Source organism: Dermochelys coriacea, chromosome 24, assembly GCF_009764565.3.
Source record: "Dermochelys coriacea isolate rDerCor1 chromosome 24, rDerCor1.pri.v4, whole genome shotgun sequence".
In the NCBI taxonomy this organism is placed as follows: domain Eukaryota; kingdom Metazoa; phylum Chordata; order Testudines; family Dermochelyidae; genus Dermochelys; species Dermochelys coriacea.
Window position 1 is genome coordinate 12631044 of NC_050091.1, and position 23554 is coordinate 12654597.

Genomic DNA, 23554 nt, shown 5'->3' on the forward strand with positions numbered 1-23554 from the left:
TTGGGAGCCCGGACTCCTGGGTTCTCTCCCCGGCTCAGGGAAGGAGTGTAGTGGGTTGGAGTTGGAGGCCTAGATGGCCAGGCCTGGAGAATGACTAAGGGGCATGGAGCTGTGGGGAGGGGGAGGGCTGGAATCCTGGGGGCTGCAGATCGGGACTGAGGGGCGCCGGTGGGGGCTCTGCTAATTCCCGTGGTACAGGTCCATCGCCCTGGGCCTTGGGTCTCTTGCTCTACGGCTTCTGGATGACACAGTCGCTGCCTTTGGAACAAATCAGCCACGCAGCGAGGGGCAGCCAGTATGTCTCTGTTCACACCTAGCCCTGGGTGCAGCCAGTGCCACTGCCCAGCCTACCGCTGCTCTAACCCATGAGACCCCACTCCCCTCCAAGAGCCGGGGAGAGAACCCAGGAGTCCTGGCTCCCAGGCCCCCCACAAGCCACTAGATCCCACTCCCCTCCCAGAGCCGGGGAGAGAACCCAGGAGTCCTGGCTCCCAGGCCCCCCACAAGCCACTAGATCCCACTCCCCTCCCAGAGCCGGGGAGAGAACCCAGGAGTCCTGCCTCCCAGCCCCCCCCAAACCACTAGACCCCACTCCTCCACTGATCTTCCCTACAGAAATACCCCTAAGTGCTGCGAACTTTCCCCCAGCAGTGCCACCGGCCTCTCAGACCTGTGGAGGTTGAGTACATTCCTGTGGTGGGGCTGGGGGATTGAATTGCACCGGGGGCGGGGGGGGGAACAGGTAGAGCCGGGCCCCAGGAGTTTTCCAACCAAGCCCAGCCCAGCCCGGGGCCGCCCCTGGGTCTGCCGGCCCAGCCCAGCTCTATAACAGCCCCCAGAGGCAGTGCTGGCCCCACAGCCGGCCCGAGCCTGCGAGACAGCATGGGGGAGTTGCCGAGCCTCTGCGTGCTGGTTGCACTGCTGGGCACAGGTGAGTGACTGGGGGGCCGTGCACACTCCAGGGCACCCCTGTCTCCTGCCCCAGGGACACCTCAGCCCCCAGGAACCCCTGTCCCCTGCCCCAGGGACACCCCTGTCCCCTCCCCCAGTCCCAGGGCACTCCTGTCCCCTGCCCCCAGGGCACCCCTGTATCCAGCACCCATAGACACCCTCCCATTACCCAGCCCTCAGAACACCCCCCAATCCACAGCCATCGGGCACCCCTGTACCCAGTCCCCAGCCCCAGGGAACCCCTGTCCCCAGCCCCAGGGACACTTGCCAATGCCCAGCCCCCAGGAATCCCTGGACCCAGCCCCAGCCCAGCCCCGGGGCACCCCTGTATCCAGCACTCATGGACACCCCCCATTCCCCAGCCATGGGGCACCCCTGTACTCATCCCCCAGCCCCCAGGAACCCCTGTACCTAGCCCCAGGCTCCCCCTATACCCAGCCCCCCAGCCCCCGAGCCCCCCTGTGCCCAGCCCTGGGGCACCTTGTACCCCTGCACCCATCCCCCAGGGCCACCCCCTGTACCCAGCCCCCAGGGCACCACTGTACCAAGCCCCATGGACACCCCTCCCCTCCCCGCTACTCAGTCCGTGCACCCCAGAACACCCCTGTACCCATTGTCAGATCGTCATAGACACTCACTATCTATCCCCCATCTATCCCCATACACATGATCTAGCTAGCCCCACAGATACCTCCTCTAGCTACCTACTGGGGGGAGGGGTTGCGTGGGGATAGGTATGGGCAGGGGAGAGGATGGATCCTGTTGCCACTTCACCCAGTGAATTTTGGTTATTTAATGTCTAACAGATCCCCAGGTCTGGGAGGGGAGTGGGGTCTAGTGGTCAGAGCAGGGGGGCTGGGAGCCAGGACTCCTGGGTTCTCTCCCCAGGTCTGGGAGGGGAGTGGGGTCTAGTGGTTAGGGTGGGGGGGCTGGGAGCCAGGACTCCTGGGTTCATTCTGGGGCCATCCGTCGGTGAGAAGGCATGCAGCGATACAGGCTGAACAAGTGATTCGTTCCCCTGGCTGCAGGGCCACTGTGTCCATGGGGGCAGGATAGAATTTCCCCAACACAGGCAGGTTGATGGGCCCCTGGGGCCGATCTGGGGGGTGGGGGGGCCCGGAGGCGGGATGCCCGGTGAGATGGGCCCGTTGGAGGGCCTCTGACTGCGCTTCCCTCCCCTGTGCCTAGGGAGCGCCATCTCCTGCTATAACTGCACCAGCTCGGAGGGCTACAACTGCACCACGGACCAGGCCACCTGCCCGGGCACCGTCAACAGCTGCATCACCATCGCCTGCGTCGAGGAGCACGGTAGGGCCTGGCCTGTGGGGCTGGGGGAGTGGGGACAGCAGCGCTGCGAGCTTCCCCCCACCAATGCCCCCTGGAGCTGCAGGCCTCCCCTGACAGCAGTGCCCCCCAGCACTCCAAGTTTCCCGTCAGCCGTGCCCCCCGGCTGCTGCGAGCTTCCCTCCAGCAGTGCCCCGTTTGACATTGTGGACACCTCCCCAGCAGTGCCCGCCCACCCCAGTGCTGCGAGCTTCCCCCCAGCAGTGCCCCCCCAATGCCATAGGTAGACTGAGGGGGGTGCGGGTACAAACACCGCGTGTGGCCTAGCCTCTTGACTGCTCCATCCCAGGGGAATTCTCCCCACAAATCAGGGCTTGCACGATCCCTGTACCCCTCGCCTCACCCCCGGTGCCTGCCATGTCCTTCCAGGGGACGAGGACAAGGAGAAGACCATGTATGAGAAGAAATGCAACTCAGACGACCGGCTTTGCAACCAGTTCTACGGGCTGACGGCTGGCGCCTACCGTCTGCGCTGGAACTCAACTTGCTGCCGGGCGGACCGCTGCAACCTGCCCGAGATCACCGGTAGGGAGTCTCCTGGGCAGCGCCAGGACACCTGGGTTCTCGCCCCAGCTCTGGGAGGGGAGTGAGGGCTGGTGGTTAGCGCGAGAGGGAGGCTGGGAGTCAGGACTCCTGGGTTTTCTCTCCAGCTGTCAGAGGGGAGTGGGGTCTGGTGGTTAGAGATGGGGGGCTCGGAGCCAGGACTCCTGGGTTCTTGCCCCGGCTCTGGGAGGGGAGTAGGGGTCTAGTGGCTCAGAGCAGAGTGGGCTGGGAGCCAGGACTCCTGGGTTCTCTCCCCGGCTTGGGGAGGGGAGTGGGGGTTAGTGGTTAGAGCGAGGGGAAGGCTGGGAGCCAAGATTTGTGGGTTCCATCCCCAACTCTGGGCAGGGAATGGGGCCTCATCGTCAGAGTGGGGCTGGGAGGTGGGAGCCAGGACTCCTGGGTTCTATTCCTGGCTCTGGCAGGGGAGTGGGGTCTGTGGTTGGGGGGGGCCGGGAGCCAGGATGCCTGGGTTCCATCTCCAGCTCTGTCTCACCCCTTGTTGTGTCTCCTTCCCACAGTGCAGCCCAGCTCTGCGGTGCCCAACGGGCTGCAGTGCCGCTCGTGCTTTGCCCGGGGTTCGGATGTCTGCGTGCCCAGTGAGGTGCTGAACTGCACAGGCCTGCAGACTCAGTGCATCCAATTCGCAGCCACCGCTGGCGCAGGTACCGGGGCGGGCACTCTGCTGGGGGAGGGGAGTTGAGGTTCAGTCGTGTGTGTTTGGGGGGCTCTTGTGCCTATGAGGGGTCATGGCCATGGCGTGGCTGCGGGTCTGTTGCCCATGGGATGGTTGGTGGGCTGGTGCACATGGGGGGCTGGTGCCCAAGGGGTAGTTGCGGGGTTGTGTGGGGCGCTGGTGCCCATGGGATAGTTGGGGGGCTGATTTCCAAAGGGCAGGTGGGGGGCTGGTGCTCATGGAGCAGTTGGAGGCTGCATGGGGGGGAAGGTGCACATGGGGGGTGGTGCCCAAGGGGTGGTTGGGAACTGAGTGGGGGGCTGGTACCCATGCGGCGGTTGGGGGGCGGTGTGGGGGGCTGGTATCCATGCGGCGGTTGGGGGACTGTGTGGGAGGGTTGGTCCCCAGAGCGTGGTTGGGGGGCTGTGTGGGGGGCTGGTGTCCATAGGGCGGTTGGGGGGCTGCATTAGGGGGTAGTGCCCAAGGGGCGATTGGGGGGCTGTGTTGGGGGTCTCTTTCACCCCTAACTCTCTCCCCTCCCCCCAGGGTTCGAGGGTCTCCGCGTGGCCTTCATGGGCTGTGCCACCCGCAGCCTGTGTGACGTGGGCGCCATGGCCCTGTTCGCCCCCCAGCGCCAGGCCGTGCTCAAGACCAACCTGTGCAGCGCGGGGGGCCTGCCCTGGGGGAGGCTGCCCCTCCTTGGCCTCGGGGGGCTGCTCCTCTGGGCGCTGCGCCCCTGAGTGTATCGTCCCCTCAGTGCAGTGCCCCTCCTTTGGTGGGGAGCTCCCCCCCGATTGACCTCCCCCCCGCATAGGTCTGGGAAGTAGCCCATTCCCTGGCTGTGGCTCCCGGTTATCCTCCCCCCAGCCTGGCACTGCCCCCCATCACACCCCCAAAGCTGGGTGCTGCCCCCTTAAATGCAACCTGTGGATGGAGCTACGCCCCTCCTCACCTGCCCCAGCGCTCCCCCCCATCATCCCTCCCCCGACACGGTAGTTCCCACGGCCCAATTCTGTGTCCTCTTCCCTGGGTTGGATCGGGGCTGGAGCCCCCTAGCGGGGACAGGCCCCATGCCCGCATCCCCTGAGCCAGCCAGTCCTGCCTTGGGGCTGGATGGAGCCAGCACCCCCTAGAGGGGACAGGCCCTGTGTCTGTTCGCTGGCAGTGATTGCTAACCCACTGCTTGCAGGAGTTTCTTTCTGATCCGGGATCCGGATTGATTTTCCGGTTTCATTCTCTTCTCACCAATCCAGCTCACGCACTGGGAATGGCCATTTTGAGCCAATAATGCAGTTGCAGAGTTTTATATAATAAAGTTACAAATATGAACAAGTTTGTGTTTGTGTAAGCGGGGGAATAGTCCCGCTCTTGTGGGGAACTTTCCTGGCTTCTGTACGACCCCGGTGAAGTGGGCTAGCGAAAGGATCTGAGTCCTCGCTCCCAATTCCTTTACCCAATGGCCTCCCTGCCCTCGAGGACTCCCCTTCCCCTCTCTCGCCTGGCAGAGTCCTCGTAACCCCGACAAGGCAGGGCCCAGGATTCCTGGGGGGCTCGTCCCCCAACCCAGCTGTGGTCACCTAGGACAGGGGCTAGGGTGTCACCACTCCGAGGGGCTCTCTCTGCACTGGGCACTTCTCACCCACTGACCATTACATACAAGTTAAAGCAAATGCAAGTTATTTAATCGACAATTAATGTTAAAAAGAGTCAAGGGAAATGGGAAGGTTAAAGGAAACCCATCACCCCGCTCGGTGGCAGGGAACATCACAAACCGTGTCTCTGGAAGGTCAGGGCAGTTCACAGTCTGCTCCTTGTAAGCCCCAGGCCTCCTGCTCCGGCCCTGGCTGGGCTGCAGGGATGCTGTGGGCTGGACACTCGCTCTGGGGGTGGCCACAGGCTCTAGGTGGCAGGACCCTTCTTCCCAGCGTCGCCCCTGCCCTGTCGGGGTTACCAATCCCTTCTCCCCAACTGAATGTTAGTAAGGGGGCAACAGTCCCCTTACATTTAGGTGCAGGAGGGGTGAGAGGTCGGTTTTTGGAAGGGCGTTTAGGTGTCGGAGGGAGTGCGGGGGGCAGGCTCTGGGCTGGGGCAGAGGGTTGGAGTGAGGGAAGGGGTGCGGGGGGCAGGCTCTGGGCCAGGGCAGGTGGTTGGCATGAGGGAGAGGCTGAGGGGTGTGGCGACAACCTCCAGCGGCTCCCAAAAGCGACATGCACACCCCTCTGGCAGCGGCTACTAGTCAAGGGGCCTGCGGGGTCTCTGTGTGCTGCTGCCCGCAGGCAATGTCCCCGCTGCTCCCATTGGCTGCAATTCCCAGCCAATGGGAGCTGCGGAGTCGGCACTCAGGTTGGGAGCAGCGCGTGGAGACACTCCCCAGCTCTCCCCGGCAGGTGGGGCCCGGAGACACTCCAAGGGAGGAGTGTCAGGGCAGCAGGCAGGAAAGGGGCGGAGACCTGGCCCCGAACATTGGTGGAGCTGGGTCCCCAGGCCCTGAATATTCCTGGAGCCTGGGCACCACAGGCCCATATAACTTGCCGCCCCTGGGGGGGCCTGGGGGACAGGTGGATAAGATGTGGGGACTTGGGGGAGAGGCTGAGAAGGGAGCCGGGCGCCGGGGTGGGAGGAATTCCCCCGGGGAATGTGCCACTGCCAAAGGCGGATGCTGGGGTCAGGATGGAATTTGTGGCTAACACCAGCGAGAGGAAAACCTGGTGCCACATCCCCCGGCTGACTCGGGGAGAGCGGGGATTGGAGCCTGGGACTCCCACAGCCCATGCGAGGGGCCTGGCCAGCGGGCTGTGGGTCAGAATGCGGTGTTGGGTTAGGGTCTGAGTCCGTCTTTCTTCCTCCACCTCGATCCTCCTTCACTTCTGACGGGGCTTGGGGTCATCCTGATGAGGAGCAGGAAATGTTTGGAAATCACAGAAAATTCTCAGGAGCCAGGAAAACCGTCCCCCACCCTTGTAATCCTGCTTGGAAATGTTCCCCTGCCCCAGCGCTGAGATTCTTGCCAGGACCCCTGGGTTCATTGCCCGCCTCTGGGAGGGAGTGGGGAGTCTCTTCTGGGATGTATGTACCCCATGCTGGCCCAGCGAGTGCAGGGAGAAAAGGGCCGAGCAGCAGAGAGGGTTTTGCAGATCCTGGGCACAGGGACTAGCGTGAGGGCCGCGCTGAGCTGGGTGAGCTGGGACTGCAGCGTGCTTGGCCAGGAGGAGACACTTTTGCACCATCGCACTGACTCACATGGTCTCATTTCTGGGAGGCAGGACTCCTGGGTTCTATCCCCAGGTCAGGGACGGGGTGGGTCTAGAATGGGCTGGAAGGCAGCAGCAAGTGGACTCCTTGGTTAAAAGAACAGGAGTACTTGTAAAAAAGAAAAGGAGTACTTGTGGCACCTTAGAGACTAAAAAATTTATTTGAGCATAAGCTTTCGTGAGCTACAGCTCACTTCAGCGGATGCATTCGGTGGAAAAAACAGAGGGGAGATTTATATACACACACAGAGAACATGAACCAACGGGTTTATCATACACGCTGTAAGGAGAGTGATCACTTAAGATGAGCCATCACCAGCGGGGGTGGGGGGTGGGGAAGGAGGAAAAGCTTTCATGGTAACAAGCAAGGTGGGCCATTTCCAGCAGTTAACAAGAACGTCTGAGGAACAGTGGGGGGTGGGGTGGGGGGAGAAATAACATGGGGAAATAATTTTACTTTATGTAATGACCCATCTACTCCCAGTCTCTATTCAAGCCTAAGTTAATTGTATCCAGTTTGCAAATTAATTCCAATTCAGCAGTCTCTCGTTGGAGTCTGTTTTTGAAGGTTTTTTGTTGAAGGATAGCCACTCTCAGGTCTGTAATCGTGTGACCGTAGAGATTGAAGTGTTCTCCGACTGGTTTTTGAATGTTATAATTCTTGTTATAACATGGCTGTTACTCTGAAATCTGACTCCTTGGTTGTATTCGTGGCTCTGAGTCTGACACCACCTCTTTGTGCCTCAGTTTTCCTGTTTATAAGATGGGGGATGTGACGAAGCAGGACTGTTCTTAATGTCTCCTCTGAATATTGTGGGGGTGCCTCAGTTTCCCCTATGCAATTCTTAAGTATCTAGGTGGTGGGATAAGGGTGTATGATCCTTGCAGAGCCCTAGAGGGCAGGTGTGTGCAGGGGTCTGGACACAGAGAATGGCCGACACCCTGTTTCCTGGCACCTGATGGCCTGGGCCCTTCCCCCCTGCAAGGTGAGAGCTAAAGGGTTGGAGAACAAAGGAATCAGGTGCCCTCCTGGCCTGGGAAAGGGACAAGGCCCAGAGGAGGGGGGGCTGGAGAGAGTTTCAGTTTGGGGCTGGCTGGGGACATGGAGTGAAGTGCAGACGTGGTTGTCTGGCTCACTGCCCCCCAAAATGGACCCAGCTGAGGGCTCCTATTCTCTGCACCTCCAAGCTCTGTGTTAGACCATGTTCCTGTCGTCTAATAAACCTTCTGTTTTACCAGCTGGCTGAGAGTCCCGTCTGATTGCGGAGTTGGGGGGGCAGGACACTCTGGCCCCCCCAGGACCCCACCTGGGCGGACTCGCTGTGAGAAGCGCACGGGGGGCAGAGGATGCTGGATGCTCCAAGGTCAGACCCAGGAAGCGGGGAGCCGGGTGATCTGTGTGTCCTGCAGACAGGCTGCGCCCAGAGAGGAGACTTCCCCAGAGTCCTGCCTGGCTTCGTAGGGAGCAGCTCCAGAGCATCACCTGGGGACTCCGTGACAGGGATAATGTTCCCTTCCTCCCACCTGGGACTCTGGCAAAGGCAGAGAGAAGGCATTTGGAGGCTGAAGTGATGTTTCCAGAGGAAAGCTCTGAAAAAAAAAAACAAGTGGACCAATTCGTTTTCTTTCTTTCTTCAATTAAAAAATTATGTTCACTTACTGAATTGAAACTCTCCCAAGCTCTGGACAGGAAAGAGTTAAGGATCATGAAAAGAAAAGGAGTACTTGTGGCACCTTAGAGACTAACTAAGGATCATGGGATCTCTTCAGCCAGCCCAGAGTTTTTGCATGCATGATGGAGGTGTGAAGCCATCAGTGGCAAGGGTTAATGATCACCAAACAAATTCGGAAGAAGAGAGTTGAAGTCGACACTTTTCTGGTGCTAAAGTTCTTCATTAGCATCCCTGGGCGTCTTTGCTGGGTCACTGAGTCCCAGGGCTGTGCTCAGGGTGAATGTTTCTTATTCCGTTATAACAGCAGATGGGGAAAGGAAAGCCATACGATGGCTCATTGGTTTTCATGAAATCGAAACTCCAAACACACTGTTCTCCCTTCGCCAAGCCTTTGATCTAGGCCAGTGACTCTCAACCTTTCCAGACAGCTGTACCCCTTGTGGGAGTCTGATATGTCTTGGGTACCCCAAGTTTCCCCTCACTTAAAAGCTACTTGCTCACAAAACCAGCCATAAAAATGCACAGTGTCACGGCCATACTGCTGCTGACAAACTGCTTCCTTTCTCATTTCCACCATTATAAAATAACTCGGCTGGAATGCACTATAAATATTGTACTTGAATTTTAGTGTCGATATAGAGCAATATGAACAAGGGGTCGACATTTTAGCTCGTACTGACTTCACTAGTGCCTTTAATGTGGCCTGTTGTAAAAGGAGGCTAATATCTAGATGAGCTGATGGACCCCTGGAAGACCTGTGCGTTCCTGCAGGGTACACGGACCCGTGGCTGAGAACCACTGATCTCCACTAATGCACAAGTGAATTGGTCTCAGTACATATTGGCATCACCTCATCAGCCAGTGTCACATGCAGGGCTGTGAAATCTGCCATCTCCGGGCCCATCAGGATGTCATGGGGCAGCCCCAGCTGGTCCCTCAGGGGGCAGGTATTTGCCAACCTGTGTGATAAAACCACAACCAGATGCTTTGTTGCTATTCTGCTCACTGCAGCAAATCCCCGGGCACCGTGTGGGTGGCTCTGCCCCTTTGCCTGCTGTCCGTTCTCCTGGCCTCAGGTGGGTCCCATCCGTCCCCAGGCACAGGGAGCCAGGTGGTGGGGGCAGGAATTCAGCTGGGGAACGTGCCGCTGTCGATGGCGGATTCTGGGGTCAGGATGGAATTTGTGGGTAAAACCAGCAAGAGGAAATCCCGGGGCCACATCTCCCAGCTGACTCGGGGAGAGCAGGGATCGGAGCCTGGGACTCCCACAGCCCACGCTAGGGGCCTGGCCAGCAGGTCTGAGTCCGTCTGTCCTTCCTTCTTCTCGTTCCTCCTCCAGCTCTCGCCCGGGCTTGGGGTCATCCCGATGTGGAGCACCACCCCTGTCCACATGTAATCCTTCTTGGAAATGTTCCCCTTCCCGTCAGCGCTGAGATTCCTGCCAGGACTCTTGGGTTCATTTCCCGGGTTTGAAAGGGGAATGGGGGTGCAACGGGTGGGGGCTGGGAGCCAGGAACCTTTGCTTTGAACTCACTTAGCTTGTGAAGGGAGCGTCGCTTGCCTTTGAGCTTTGATTTCTTTGTACCTATCTTGGGGCATATGCACCCCATGGTGTCCCAGAGACTGAAGGGTTAAAGCGTGCCCTGCTAACCACAGCTGGGAGGAATAAAGGGGCTGGGAAGCCATGGGGCAGAGCAGCTGCAGCTGCCAGAGAGGAGGGAGCAGCTGGCTGCAAGCCGCAAAGGTTCAGGGACGCAGAGCCCTGGGGGGAGGTAGGGAGGTGCTCAGGGCTCTGGCAGGGTGGGAGGTCCTCTGATCCCGTGTATTTAGTTGGAGGGCACTGAGCCGGCCCGTCAGAGGAGTGGGCAGGCCTGGGATCCCCCCTGCCCCGATTGGGCTACGTGAACCATGGGGCTGTGCCACATCTGACCAGAGGGAGGCGCTGTCACTCCCCTCACATGGACCATTTCTGCCTTTTATGGCTTGTAATCACTTAGCACCTGCCCTTCCCTGGTTCTCAGTGTTTGATCTAAACCATGGTGTGTCTGGGACCTTCCCTTGGGCTGACAGGATCCTAACGCCTCCTTTCAAGGAATCAGCAATGGACTTTCTAGGAGCTTGTGTTGGCCAGGAGGACACTGGGAGTTCTGGGTTGGGGGGTTCGCTGGTCTGGGGGGTTGGCTGGTGTCGCTCTGCAGTGTGATTCTCGGGGAGTGGGGGAGGGGGCTGGCTGCAATATAACTGGGAGTGATTTACAGGCTGGAACAGCGGTGGGCAAACTTTTTGGCCCGAGGGCCACAACTGGGTATGGAAATTGTATGGCAGGCAATGACTGCTCATGAAATTGGGGGTGAGGGGCTGAGGGCTCTGGCTGGGGATGAGGGGTTGGGGGTGCAGGAGGGTGCTCCAGGCTGGGACCCAGGAGTTAAGACGGAGGGACGGGGATCAGGGCTTGGGCAGGGGGCTTGGGTGCAGGTGGGGTTCAGGGGTGCAGGCTCCGGGCAGCGCTTACCTCAAGCAGCTCCCCGAAGCTGTGGCATGTCCGCACTCTGGCTCCTACACCGAGGCTCTGCGCGCCACCCTGTCCACAGGCGCCGCCCCTGCAGCTCTCATGGGCCACAGTTCCCGGCCAATGGGCACTGCGGGGGTCCCTACGCATAGGAGCTGGAGGGGGGACCTGCTGCTGCTTCTGGAAACAGTATGGAGCGGGCCAAGCCCCCCAACCCACTCCCTGGCTGGAGCACCAGAGCGGGGTAAGCCCTGGACCCCACTCCTCGGTGGGGACTCGAGGGCTGGATTAAACCATCTGGAGGGCTGGATGCGGCCCCCGGGTCGTAGTTTGCCCACCCCTGGGCTGGAGGCTGGGTGTGAGCAGCACTCGAGTGGTGGCTCTAACAGTGAATCTCCCTGGGCTGGAGAACTGAGGGGCCATGGCAAGTCATGGGTCCAGACTGTAGGCTGGGGAATGTCCCAGGGACGCCCTTTGCACGGAAGGATAAAGAGGAGAAAGAACAAAGGAGACCCCTTCCCCCTCCCCGCCTCTTTAGTCTCTGGGAGCTGAGGCTGGGATATTGGATTAAGCTCGGCGGAGCTTAATCCAATATCCCAGCTCCCAGAGACCGGGGGTGTGTGTGCCAGGACACCTGGGTTCAGTGCAGATGCGGGCAGCGGTGTGGCAACTTGTCCAAACACACACACGCACTCTGGGGAATTTAAGTTTAGGACCCGACTTTATTCAGTGCCTTGACTTCTGGAAATACACAGCGTTAAATCAGGGAGTGCTGGGTGTCAGGGCTCCTGGGTTCTATCCCTGGCTCTACGAAGGGAGTGGTGTGTAGTGGTTAGAGCGGGGTGGCTGGAAGCCAGGACTCCTGGGTTCTATCCCAGCTCTGGGAGAGGAGTGGGGGCTGATGGGATAGAGCAGTGGGGGCTGGGAGCCCAGACTGCTGGGTTGTCCCCATGCTGGACTCTCGGGGGCTGCTGTGGAATACAATAAGACTCAGCACTGTTCCACAGCACGTCACAGTCTGTCCAGAGACACACCCGCCCCCTCCTCCCAATCTGGCTGTAATGGGCTTTGCCTGGGGCCCTGACTCCCTGGACCTTTGCAAAAGCAGTTCAGCTTCATTATCCTTTGGGCATAGATGGGGAAACTGAGGCTTGGGTGGGTGTGGGGAGAGGAGAGAGACCCACGGACCATGAGGGCATCATTCAGCTGTTGGGTGGCTCCCCCTGGCGGGGGGGTAATACAGAGGGGGTGTTAGGAGAGGAATTTCACTGCCAGGAGCCCAGCCAGACTGGGCAAGATGCTGCCCAGGACGAAGGGGCCCAGCATCCGTTGAGCACTGCTGGGCGTGTAACACTCAATCTGTGTTATTTTGTAGGTGAACACTCCCGAATTTAGAATCTCTCCCTTCTTGAGTTCGCAGGCATTTGGGGTAGCGCAGCCGCTGGCTGCAAAGGGTATCGTGATGTCATCTGTGCAGAGAAAGAGACGCTGATCAGACATGGGGCATCCCAGCTCTGCTGAGCCAACATAACCACCGCCCCCACACACACCTGCAGCCTGGAACCCCCCCTCCCACATTGCATCTTTAGCACTGAGTGGCACCAAGATGCCAATAGTAATTAGTAGGCGTCAGAGTCAACACCTTGTTGAGACAGAACGGGCATGTGTCACCTCCTGGGGCCTGTGGGTTTGAGCCTGCCTGGATACTCACTGCTAGTTGCGGGGTTCTCTTGGGCCTGGGGGGAAAAGGCAAGTTCTTAACTCCCATTAGCTAATGCCTAGTGATGTAGGCAGCGATGTAGGCAGTGGGCCTGTCTGAGTTGCTCTGAATGGAGTATCAAGAACTGGTCGCTGTGACGCTGGCAGGCAGGTTCCAGCTCATGTCAGGGCCTCAGGCCACTTTACTTGCGAGTTAGTGTCGGTCAAAGTGATGGTGAAGCTAGAACAGCGTCTTTGGCGTTGAAACTTCATGAAAATGAATGGGGAATTACTTGCATGGTTTGCACTTATCCTCCTCTTAGTTATTATTAAGGTCAGAAGGGACCATTATGATCATCTAGTCTGACCTCCTGCACAACGCAGGCCACAGAATCTCACTCACTCTCTCCTGTGATAAACCTCTCACCTACGTCTGAGCTATTGAAGTCCTCAAATCATGGTTTAAAGACTTCAAGGTGTAGAGAATCCTCCAGCAAGTGACCTGTGCTCCATGCTACAGAGGAAGGCGAAAAACCTCCAGGGCCTCTTCCAATCTGCCCTGGAGGAAAATTCCTTCCCGACCCCAAATATGGCAATCAGCTAAACCCTGAGCATATGGGCAAGATTCACCAGCCAGATACCCAAAAAAGAATTCTCTGTAGTAACTCAGATCCCACCCCATCCAACATCCCATCACAGGCCATTAAGCCTATCTACCATGAACAGCCAAAGATCAATCAATTGCCAAAATCATGCCATCCCATCACACCATCTCCTCCCCAAACCCACCGAGTTTAATCCCGAAGCCAGACAGGTCCCCTGCCCCCACTGCCTCCCCTGGAAGGCCACTCCAGAACTTCACCCCTCCGATGGCTAGAAACCTTCATCCAATTTCAAGTCCAAACTTCCCGATGCCCAGTCCACATCCATCTGCTCTTGTGTCCACACTGGCGCTGAGCCCAAATAACTCCTCTCCCTCTCCGGCACTCATCCCTCTGATACATCCACAGAGAGCAACCATATCTCCCCTCAACCCTCCCCCGGCTAGGCCAAACAAGCCAAGCTCCCCGAGTCTCCCCCCACAATGTCAAAGCAAATGTTTACACCATGTCTCCCCTGCAACTAACAGAGAAGGGTTAATTCCAAAGCAAGTGGCCACTGCGTGTGAGGATGGGCAGGTAAAGACTCAGAGTGCGTTCCTCGCTCTCCACCATCGAAGGAAGAGCCCACGTGGGTGGGGACCCTGGCGGCTTGTTCTCTGTGAGCAGGAGCTGGAAGTTTGGCTTCAGGAAAAGATCCTGCATCTCTGGCCGGTTTGGCGTCTCACAGGGCGGAATAGCTGGACGAAAAGATGGCGATTCCCCAGGGTTATTCTGGGCAGCCCTGAGTGACACTTGGGAACCTGGCAGGTTGAAACGTCTCTGCTACCGTTGGGGGTTACAGACTGACTCACCTGGGCTTATATTGTACCTGCTATAAGCACTTTTACTAGCTAATAAACCTTTAGGTATTTACTCCAGAGTTGGCTGCCAGTGTTGCCTTTGATGTGAGATCTAAAGTACCAGCAGAGCTGGGATAAGTGACTGGGAGCAACCTGCTGTGGGGTGATTTTTGGTGTAAGTGACCATTGATCATAAGTGCAGTTTGTTTGGGTGGCCAGACAGAACTGGAGCGTCTCAGGGGAGGGGCTGTGACTCCACGGTAAGACTGTTTCAGCGAGCCAGGAAATCTCGCTTGGTAAAATCGTATCAGAGAACACGCCATCTACTCGGGGGGGTCTGTCCTGTGTCTGTCAGTCCGCCCTGAGATAGGCACTCACGGTCACAAGCCGCTCCAGACAGCGTGACAGCCACCTAGCCGGGTAACTGCCCTGGACAGAAGAAAACCCCAGCAACCAGGCATTGATTTGTAACATCCGGCAAGGGGAGGGACGGCATCCACGCGACAGCAACCGGGACCCCAGGGCAGGTCACAGCGGTGAGAGCTCAGCTGCCCGGCCCTGGGGAGCAGCTGGCCACACGCCGCATGGTGGACGTCTTTTGTTCTTCCATCGGCGGCGGTTGCTACTTCAGGCTCATGGTGGCCAACAAGAAGCCGGGAAGGCTGGGCTGTGCAGGCCCTGGGGCCGCCTGCCCCTTCTGCCTGCCGTCCTACCCCTGTTCTGTCCCTTCCCCCGTGGCCCTGTCCCAGTCCACCCACCCCATTGCAGCCCCCCCGCCCACGTCCCCAAGACCAGGAAAGATCTGTCCCGCCGCCATGCGGCAGGGGGTGAGAGCTCTTCCAATCCCCGGGCCACAGCTGCAACTGGGATCCGGGCACTGGGGCTTCCCCCGCCACCCGGCACTTCTGCCAGGGACCAGGGTTGGGACGCGGGGGTGCCCATTTTCCAGGGGTCTCCAATTGGCTGAGGCTGCTGGGCACAGGCCCTGAGGTCCCATTGGCTAATCCGCCACAGCTGCATGCAGGTAGGGGTGCAGGCTCCCCTGGCTGAGTTGGCCTGGCAGGGCGGGGCAGGTACAGGCAGGGGGCTCTGTGTGTGGACGGAGTGGGGTTTGGATTTAAACACAGGTCAGAGCCATGTCCACAGGGAGAGGGGGAAGCCGGCTGGCTTTGGAACAGGGGACCGTGGCTCCAAACGCGCTTGCAAAACCACAGGGTGTGACAGGAGGCTCTGGCCCCATAGGGAACCTGGGGCTGAGCCTCGCACAGAGCTGGGCCAAGGGCGTAGCCAGTTAAAGCGGGCACTGCCGGGAGGCTGCGGGAGCCTGGCACACTGGAAATCCCAGCCCCGGGCCTCCCTTTGTCCTAGTGCCGATGGGCCTGGAGAGCTGGGGCTGGAAGGAATCCGGGACATGCGCTCACCTTCCAAGATCTGCCCGCTGATGGAAATGCACTGGCTGGCGCGGCCCTCGCACTGCAGGGTCTCCTTGCTGGAACAGCTGCTCTGACCCGGGGAAAAGCAGATCGGGCACCGGCCTCCCGTGTAGACGGTGTTGATGATCGGCCCTGCAAGACCCCCAGAGAGAGGGTTGTCGGGGGTTGACGGGCTGGGCTGGGGACAGGTGCCTTCTCTACTTTGTTACCACTTATTTCTAGCGCAGCAATAACTGAGATCAGGGACCCCTTTGTGCCAAGCGCTGCACAGACTCCCCCCCTCCAGATCAGGGTCCCCTGTCGGGTGCTGTACGCCCCCTGCCCCAGAGCAGGGGCCCTGATTGCACTGGGCACTGCATAGATCCCCCCCAGCCTGCTACTGGGGGGCCCCCATTGTGCCAGGCACTGCACACCTGCCTCCCCTGAGATCAGGATCCCCCCTATGGCACCAGGTGCTACATGGGACTCTACCCTTCTCCAGAAAAGAACCTTTTCTGAACCAGTTTGACACTCAGTCAGTGCCTGTGCCACTGGGAACAAGCAGGGAGAGATGCAGAGACGTACAGACAGGAGAGAAATTGTCATTGCATTCGTTCGTAGAGCAGGTCTGGGATTGAATCTTCACAAAGACCCCGTTCCCGAAGAAAAGGGAGATGTTCCTGGGCGTGGCGGAGGATACACAGGAGATGGAAAGGCCTGTATTTCGCACCGCTCCTGGTTAGAAGCGAAACAGTTACAAAAATTATTTACAGATGAAACCAGTGCCCCGAGGGCTGGTGATTCCTGGGAGCCAACTCACCCCTTTTCCTGGTGTCCCAGGCCAGAAGGGCCAATTCCAGCATCTAGTCTGACCTGCCGCATAGCCCAGGCTGGAGAAGTCCTCCCGACATGGGGCCCGATCACGTGTGTTTGATGAAGGCATCTTCCAGGAGGGCAGCCAGCCTGGCCTGGGGGATGCCAAGGGACGACGCATACACCGCATCCCTGGGGAGCTTGTTAACCACCCTCCCCAGCATGTCTAGCTAAATACTTATCTGGCACCCATCACCATGGTATCTGAACCCTTCATCATCTTTAATGTATTATCCACACAGCCACCCTCTGGGATGGGGCAGGGCTGTCACCCCTGTATAACAGATGGGGGAAACTGAGGCACAGATCTTCAGCAGTACCTAACTCTTTGAAGCTCTGGGCCTAAGTGGTGTGTCCCAGGTCACACAGGGTGGCTGGCAGAGAGGGGTCTGGAGCCCAGGTGTGCTAAGCCCTCGGCTCGCACGTCCCACCCCGCCCACAGCCAGCAAACGGTTGGTACGGAGACGATGGTGGAAAGTCAGCGCCACCCACCTTTGACCAGTGTGTTTTCTTCCCAGACACTGAGGCAGGTGCTGTGACCAGCCGGGCAGGGCTGTGCCTGAGCAGGGCAACTACTCACAATATTTTTCCTGCACTGGTAACAGGACATAGGATCTGGTGAGGAGAGAAATAAAGCAGTGTTTCCATTTTAATTTCTGGTGCCGCCATCCCCCCTTTCCCGTCCGGTCCCCGCAGGTCTAGGGCTTGTGGAGGTGGCCTTAGCTGGGTTGATCTCACTCCCCCCATTAAAGTCAGTGTCTGGGATCAGTGCCAGCAGCAGCAGGGTGCACCGGCCAGTATCTGCAGCATTTTGGGGTACAGAGGGATGCGACAAAGTGGGAACTGAGCTCCTAGTTCTACGATCCCGCGGCATGCCTCAGTTTCCCTCTGTGCTTTGCAAGGCTGTGCAGGGCACGCCCGTCCATCCATCCCCCTACACACCCATCCATCCGTCCGTCCATCCTCCTACCCTCCACCCTTCCCCCCCCACACCCATCCATCCATTCCCCTACATGACTGTCTGTCCAGCCATCCATCCATCCATCCATCCGCCTTCACGCCTTTCCATCCATTCCCCTACACACCCATCCACCCATAATTTCATCCGTCTCTCCACCTCCCTGCCCCTTGACGCCCATCCATCCATCCCCCTGCTCACCCATCCATTTATCCATCCCCTACATATTCACTCTTCCCCCCACATGCCCACCCATCCTTCTCTCCATCTCTCCATCCATCTGTCCCTTACATGCCCCTCCATCCATCCATCCATCCATCCATCCATCCATCCATCCATCCATCCATTCCCCCTACATGCCTATCCCTCCACCCATCCATCCCTTGTGCATCCCTCCATCCGTCCCCCTGTATGGCTATCCATCTGTCCATCTATTCATCTCTCCCTCCCTCACCACATGTCCCATCTATCCATCCATCTATTCATCCCCACACTCTCTTCTATCCAATGACCCAACCATCCCCACACATGTTCCTCCGTCTCCCCACTTCCCAGAGCTGCTGTCCCGCTGACATGCCCCCTGTGTCTCAGGGATACACCGGCACCACGGCTCCCCTGGAAACCAGAGACACACCTGCTGTCGCCTGGGCCTCAGCCACAGCCAGGAGAGCGGCGAGCAGGCAGAGGACGCGTGGGGCAGGCATGGCACGGGTCTCTGATGCTGCCGGCTCCCCCGCCAGGAGGTTTTATGCACAGAGCAGGGAGTGGTGCCGGGACATGGGAAATCACCAGACAGGATCCAGGAAACACGGGGAATGAAAATACCTCATGTGGCTGCCCATCACCGGGCGCCTCCCAGTCTTCAATGCATCCATCCCCCAGTGAGGCAGGCGGTGCTGTGATGGGCAAAGTACAAGGACGGGCTCAAACCTGGGGCAGGGCACCAGGGAATGGGAGTAGGGTTAGTTGCGTGCAGGGGCCGAATTGCAGTGGGGTGGGGAAGTAAAAGGGGAATGGCTAGGTAAACAGAGGCAGGGAGAGTACGTGGCATGGGGCAGCAGGTGAAAGATGCTGCCTTTATGGGGTGTTTTACAGCTAGTGCAATAGCGATGGGATAAAAGTCCAGGTGTCATACGTGGCTAGCTTTTTATGGTACATCCCTGCCTGGGCCGCCAGTTCCTCGGTTTCAGTCAGAATCACAGTTTCCCTTTTCAAAGAAATAAGAAGGAAATTTCTAGCCTTTGTGGTTGGGGAGAAAAGTGAAGAAATGTGCATGACTTACATTTTCCTGAGTTTGCTGAGAGCCTGAGCCCATTGCTGTGGAGGGAGGAGATGCTCTGTTCATCTCAATGGGCTGTTAAGTCCCAGACCTGGGGTCTGGAGGCCCCACCTGCAGAGGGCTCTGGATGGTCAGATGGGGTGCATGGGAGGATGGATGGAGAGACAGACGGCAGGGCCCCTGTCTTGCCAGGCACGGCCCAGATACACAGCCCCTGCCCCCAAAGGCTCATGGTGTGAGTTGACAATGGATGGGAGGGATGGGAGGCATGGGGGGGAATGTGATTTCCCCAAGGTCACCCAGCAGAGTCCAGAATAGAATCCAGGAGCCCTGACCTCTGACACTGTGCTCCAAGCCGCCAGCCAGCACTGTGGGGGGAGTGGCTGTGGGGGAGGACTGTGGGGGGAGTGAGGACAAGTGAAGACATCACTTCCCCACCTTTACAGGTTCCTCCAGCTGGCTGGAAAGAGCTTTTGCTGTGATGTGAGTCAAGCAGCCCCCACTGTCTCCATGCTCCCTCTGAGCAGGGCCGATCATCATCACCATCGTATCCAGTTCCTAGGTTTGTCTTTGGGAGTGTGGAGTCCCCTAAATGGGCCATCATCAATGTCTGGTTTCTCCACTGTTGTACCTGAAAGGCTGATTGTGGGTGTTTCCAATTTCACAACATATTTCAATAGCAGCAAAACAGCAAAACTCCATAGCTCCCCATACAATGACAGCACATACAATCCAACAGGATATTAGTGTTCAACAGATCAAGACTTTTAAAATGATCCCTCACAAGGCAGACTGTGTACAAAACATAACATAATCCTATCACCATGGTAAATATAGGGGTGCCGGAGTGTTGCTTTGGGGTGCAGAGTGTCATACCTCCCCGCTTAGTTTACTGCAGTTCACTGATTAATGCCGAGGCCTTGAGCCCAAGTTTCTCTTTCAGTCATAGCATACAACTTCCAAGTGTTGCTAAACCTCGTAACATTATGCACACAAGCTCTTGCAAAGTTCTGTGTCCCATTTAACATTTTGTGGCTCAGTTTAGTGATCTCAGAAGCAAGCCAGTGTGCCTCCTGCTAGAAAACATCTCTGTATCTGTGCAGCATTGTTAAACATTGTGCTTTTGCAACTGCTGTTAACTCAGTGGAGATATTAATGTTTTCTGGAGTGTAGGTATCTTAGCATTTAGCCATCAATGCCATGAGGTGGCGTGTCTTGGTTTCCCCTTCCACACAGCAGGCCAGGTTTATTATGGTTTTTCTGCTCTGCCAAGCTTCATGGCTGCTTCCAGGTAGTAGCTGAGAAGTTGTATTTCCACAGGGCCTCTTCACACAGGGTGTGTTCTTATTTACCATCCTAGCATGTCCAAAAGCTTTTTCCCAGAATCATGCCTGTTGCATCTTTTCATAGGATTTACCCTCAGTACCAAATTCCTTGTTGTAAGGTTTACCATTACCGTCTAACGTTTTATCATGAGATTTAACAGTACCACCAAATCTTTTATCACAGGGGGGCATTTCCAAGCATCTTTCTCATACCATGCCTTCTGTTTAGACAGCCTGGTTTGTTCCATTCCCATTGTGTCTTGCAACTCCTCCCTGAACCTTAGCATGTGTTCAGTGACTGGGTTTTTCTTTCCCTTCAGTGTCCCCTTCAGTGTGGGATCTCAGTCCCTTCATGCTTTTGCGGGTTTGGCATTCCAGGGACTGGTGAGGTGAGGATGTCAGGAGGCTTTGCGTGTTGGCTGGCCCTCTGTGGAGCTGCTTCTCAGCCCCAGGGTTATGCCCAGGCAAAAAATCCACCTGCCCTGGGGGTTACCCTGAGATCCTCACTCTCAGCACTGGGACCTTCCCTGGCCCCTTCTCCCGGAGGGTTGTGAGCTGGGCTGTCTGGGCTAAGAGGAATAAACAGCTGCTACTCTGTGTCTTCCTCCCTTCCCCTCTGTCAGTAGGATCTGCCTCCTGTCTTAAAGAGACAGAGGGCTTGTCTACTGAGGAACTTTACAGTGCTGCAACTTTCTCGCTTGGGCTGTGAACCCCCCTGCCCCCGAGTGCTGCAAGTCTCAGCGCTGTGCCCCAGCACTGGGAGCCGCGCGCCGCGTGGTAAGTAGAGCGCTGGGAGAGCTCTCTGCCACAGCTACACATGCACCGTTAAAGTGCTGCCATGGCAGGGCTTTAGCGTTACCAGTGTAGACCAGCCCAGAGTTCGTTTTCACAAGCCCGTCAGGAACAGCCTCCTGAAAACCTGGGAGCTGGAGTGCGGTACCTTCCGTCACCCCCCCTCTATCCCGAGAGGTCAGGTGTGTGACAACTCCCCTCTGGGAGGTCAGTTCCCCAGTTCCTACTATTCCTTCCCGTTTCCTCCTTTAAGACACCCAGCTCTGTGTTCTCTAAGTGGGATCTATCCCCCGTTCAGCTGTGTAGGGCTCACAGCTAACAGCCTGGACAGTTGTGTCACTGACAAGTGCTACACCCCTCTCCCTTCCTGAGCTGGTGTTGTCTCCAGCTGCAATGCAGGAGGGGGGCTCAACCACCCCCACCACTGGAAGCAGGCCCCTTCCCCCCAGATGCAGAGGAATCAATGAGACTCCCTCCCATTCGTTCAGCAGTTCCTGGGACCTTGCCCTTCCCCTCTGGGTCCCAGCAGAATGCTCCTTCCTGGGGCAGGACGACCCCTAACAGCCTGAGGTACAAGGAAGAAATCATTACCGATGGGCATATCAGTGGGGCTATTGTCCACCACTCCCACTGATAATACAGCTTCTCTCCCCTCAGTTTCTATATGTGCACTTTGGCCAAAGGCACAAGGATTTTGTAGCCTCCTACTAATACAAGCTCTGCCAGCTGCCCTGGCAGTATGTCACCCTCTCCTACTATTCTCAGCCCGATCACAGACATTTCTACACCCGTATCTTCCCATCCATGGTGTTCCCTGCCATTAACGCTGACAGCCTTTATGTACTTCCTGCCTGGTTCTGCAGAGGCTGGAGCAGCCATCTGCCCCACCCCCCCCGCCCAGCGCCTCCTGCCTGCCGGTGGCCCCGCCGATCAGAACCTCCCCCTCCCTCCAAGTGCCTCCTGCCCCCCTGCGTGGATCAGCTGTTGCGAGGCGTGCAGGAGGCACTGGGGGTGGGGGAGCAAAGGCAGGGCACGCTCAAGGGTGGTGGCAGATTGGGGGGTGTGAAGAGGCAGAGCAGGGTGGGGGTGTCGGGGAAAGGGTGGAGTGGGGGCAAGGCCTGGGACTGAAACTCGGGGTTGAGCCCCCCCCCCCGGCAGATTAGAAGCTCAGCTTGGTGGAGGGGAATTACAGGGATAGCAGCTTCTGGGCGCTCCTGGTTCCCCGGGAGATCTGGGACCAGGATTTCCCCGCATAAAATACATTTGGACCAAGAAGCGCTGCAGTTCTGCCCTGTGCCCATAGGGGCCGCTCTGGCGCCAGACCAGTCAGCTGTGTTTCTCGGGCCACAGCAGCCTCTGGTGGGCCCAGGGCGGGACTGCAGCGCTTCTGGGGCAGGAAAACACAAAACTCTCTGCCCAGGGCTGCAGAATTGCCCCCAGAGCAGAGCTCAGCACCGCCCCCTGCCCGCAGAGCCAGGATAGGACAGAGGGGCACCCAGGGCTGCTGGGGGGGTCACAGACTGGGGCTCAGGAGCTAGTGGGGGGCCAGGATTGAGCCTGGGGATGGGGGAGAGGGCTGCAGAGATCCATGGGGATGAGGAGTGCGGGGACAGGGGCAAATGTGCCTGACTGAACGGGAGAGGCTTGGGGTCAGGCGGGGTCTGCATGGGGGAGGCTCCCCAACTCCCTAACAATCCCCCTTCCCCAAAGAAAAACCTCCCTCCCCCCAACAGCCTCCAGGTTCATTCCCAGGCTCCTTCCCCCTCCCTCAGCTCCTCCGTTACCCTGACTGCCCCCGGCCTTTGCCCTGCTTCTGACAGGTGCGGGACATACAGGTCTGTAGTGTCGTTTAAATGAATTACACAAAGTTCAGTATTAAAATGCCTCGTAAGGAATCTATTTGTCCAAAAAAAAAAATCAGAATCTTTTTTGGGGGGGTCTGTATTATTATGGCCATACTTGCTGACCGATATTTTGAAATAAATGACCAAAATCATTGAAACTGGCATGATTCTATTGTGTTAATTTGACAAATAAATATGCAGAATTTTGTATTTTGCATCATGAATGGCAGCCGAGGTCATCCATGGAAATCTCATTCTCTCATGCTGAGTGGAACGTTCTCACAGTGTCCAGAACCGTCCTCCAGCTGCTGCTTGTTCAGAGCTGGATGATCTGGCCGTCACTGCGGTTCTGGATCCGGACATTTGTACTGATGCACCAACACTGGATGAAGTGAAGTGCATCATCTCCAAACTGAAAAATGGACGCACAGCCGGTGCCGATGGCATCCCCTCAGAGCTGCTAAAATGTGCTATTGATCCAGGAGCAACATCACTTCTGGCCATCTTTCGCCTGGTGTGGAGAACTGGAGCCCTGCCAGCTGCCTGGAAGGACAGGATTGTGATCTCACTCCATAAGGGCAAGGCACTGCACAGTGAATGTAAGAGCTACCGGCTGATCTCCTTGCTCTCTGTTCCAGGGAAGGTGTTTGTGCATGTTTTTCTGGAATGCCTGGAGCCTTTGCTATATCGGAAGCATCATCCCCAACAGTCAGGCTTTACGAGGAACAGGTCCATATTAGATGCCATTTTGGCCCTTCGCTTGTTGTCACAGATACATCGCGAGTTCAGGAAGCCCCTGCACGTACTGTATGTTGATGTTAAGGCTGCATTTGATTCAGTAGACCATGTCACGTTATGGAAGGCCTTAAAGGGCGTAGGTGCCCCTACCACTCTGTTGGACTTGATTAGAGAGCTGCTTAATGGAACCACTGCCCGTGTTCTTCTGGGGAACCGGACATCAGCACTTTTTAAATCAGTATCTGGTGTT

The 23554-nt window shown here is 57.6% G+C and overlaps 2 protein-coding genes across 2 annotated transcripts; one reads left to right on the forward strand and one right to left on the reverse strand.

The window, feature by feature from the left end:
* The first annotated feature begins 882 nt into the window (after window positions 1-882).
* LOC119848141 (phospholipase A2 inhibitor and Ly6/PLAUR domain-containing protein-like) lies at window positions 883-4418 on the forward strand. Its single transcript, XM_038383545.2, has 5 exons — window positions 883-931; window positions 2140-2259; window positions 2665-2820; window positions 3357-3500; window positions 4058-4418. Exons 1-5 carry the CDS (start codon window positions 883-885, stop codon window positions 4249-4251), a joined length of 663 nt encoding a protein of 220 aa, XP_038239473.1. The 3' UTR covers window positions 4252-4418.
* A 7264-nt stretch (window positions 4419-11682) lies between these two features.
* Window positions 11683-16220, reverse strand: LOC119847558 (phospholipase A2 inhibitor and Ly6/PLAUR domain-containing protein-like). Its single transcript, XM_043501891.1, has 3 exons — window positions 16017-16220; window positions 15505-15648; window positions 11683-12413 (listed from the first exon to the last, which is right to left on the reverse strand). The coding sequence occupies exons 1-3, from the start codon at window positions 16099-16101 to the stop codon at window positions 12196-12198; spliced, it is 447 nt and encodes a 148-aa protein (XP_043357826.1). The 5' UTR covers window positions 16102-16220; the 3' UTR covers window positions 11683-12195.
* Between the last annotated feature and the right edge of the window lie 7334 nt (window positions 16221-23554).

Coding starts and splice junctions, on each gene's coding strand:
- LOC119848141 (XM_038383545.2), top strand. CDS start 883: ATGGGGGAGTTGCCGAGCCTCTGCGTGCTGGTTGCACTGCTGGGCACA. Junction 932..2,139: donor GGTTGCACTGCTGGGCACAG/GTGAGTGACTGG, acceptor CCCTGTGCCTAG/GGAGCGCCATCTCCTGCTAT. Junction 2,260..2,664: donor CGCCTGCGTCGAGGAGCACG/GTAGGGCCTGGC, acceptor ATGTCCTTCCAG/GGGACGAGGACAAGGAGAAG.
- LOC119847558 (XM_043501891.1), bottom strand. CDS start 16,101: ATGACAATTTCTCTCCTGTCTGTACGTCTCTGCATCTCTCCCTGCTTG. Junction 15,649..16,016: donor ACTGACTGAGTGTCAAACTG/GTTCAGAAAAGG, acceptor GGGGTCTTGCAG/GGCCGATCATCAACACCGTC. Junction 12,414..15,504: donor CAGCGGGCAGATCTTGGAAG/GTGAGCGCATGT, acceptor TTCTCTGCACAG/ATGACATCACGATACCCTTT.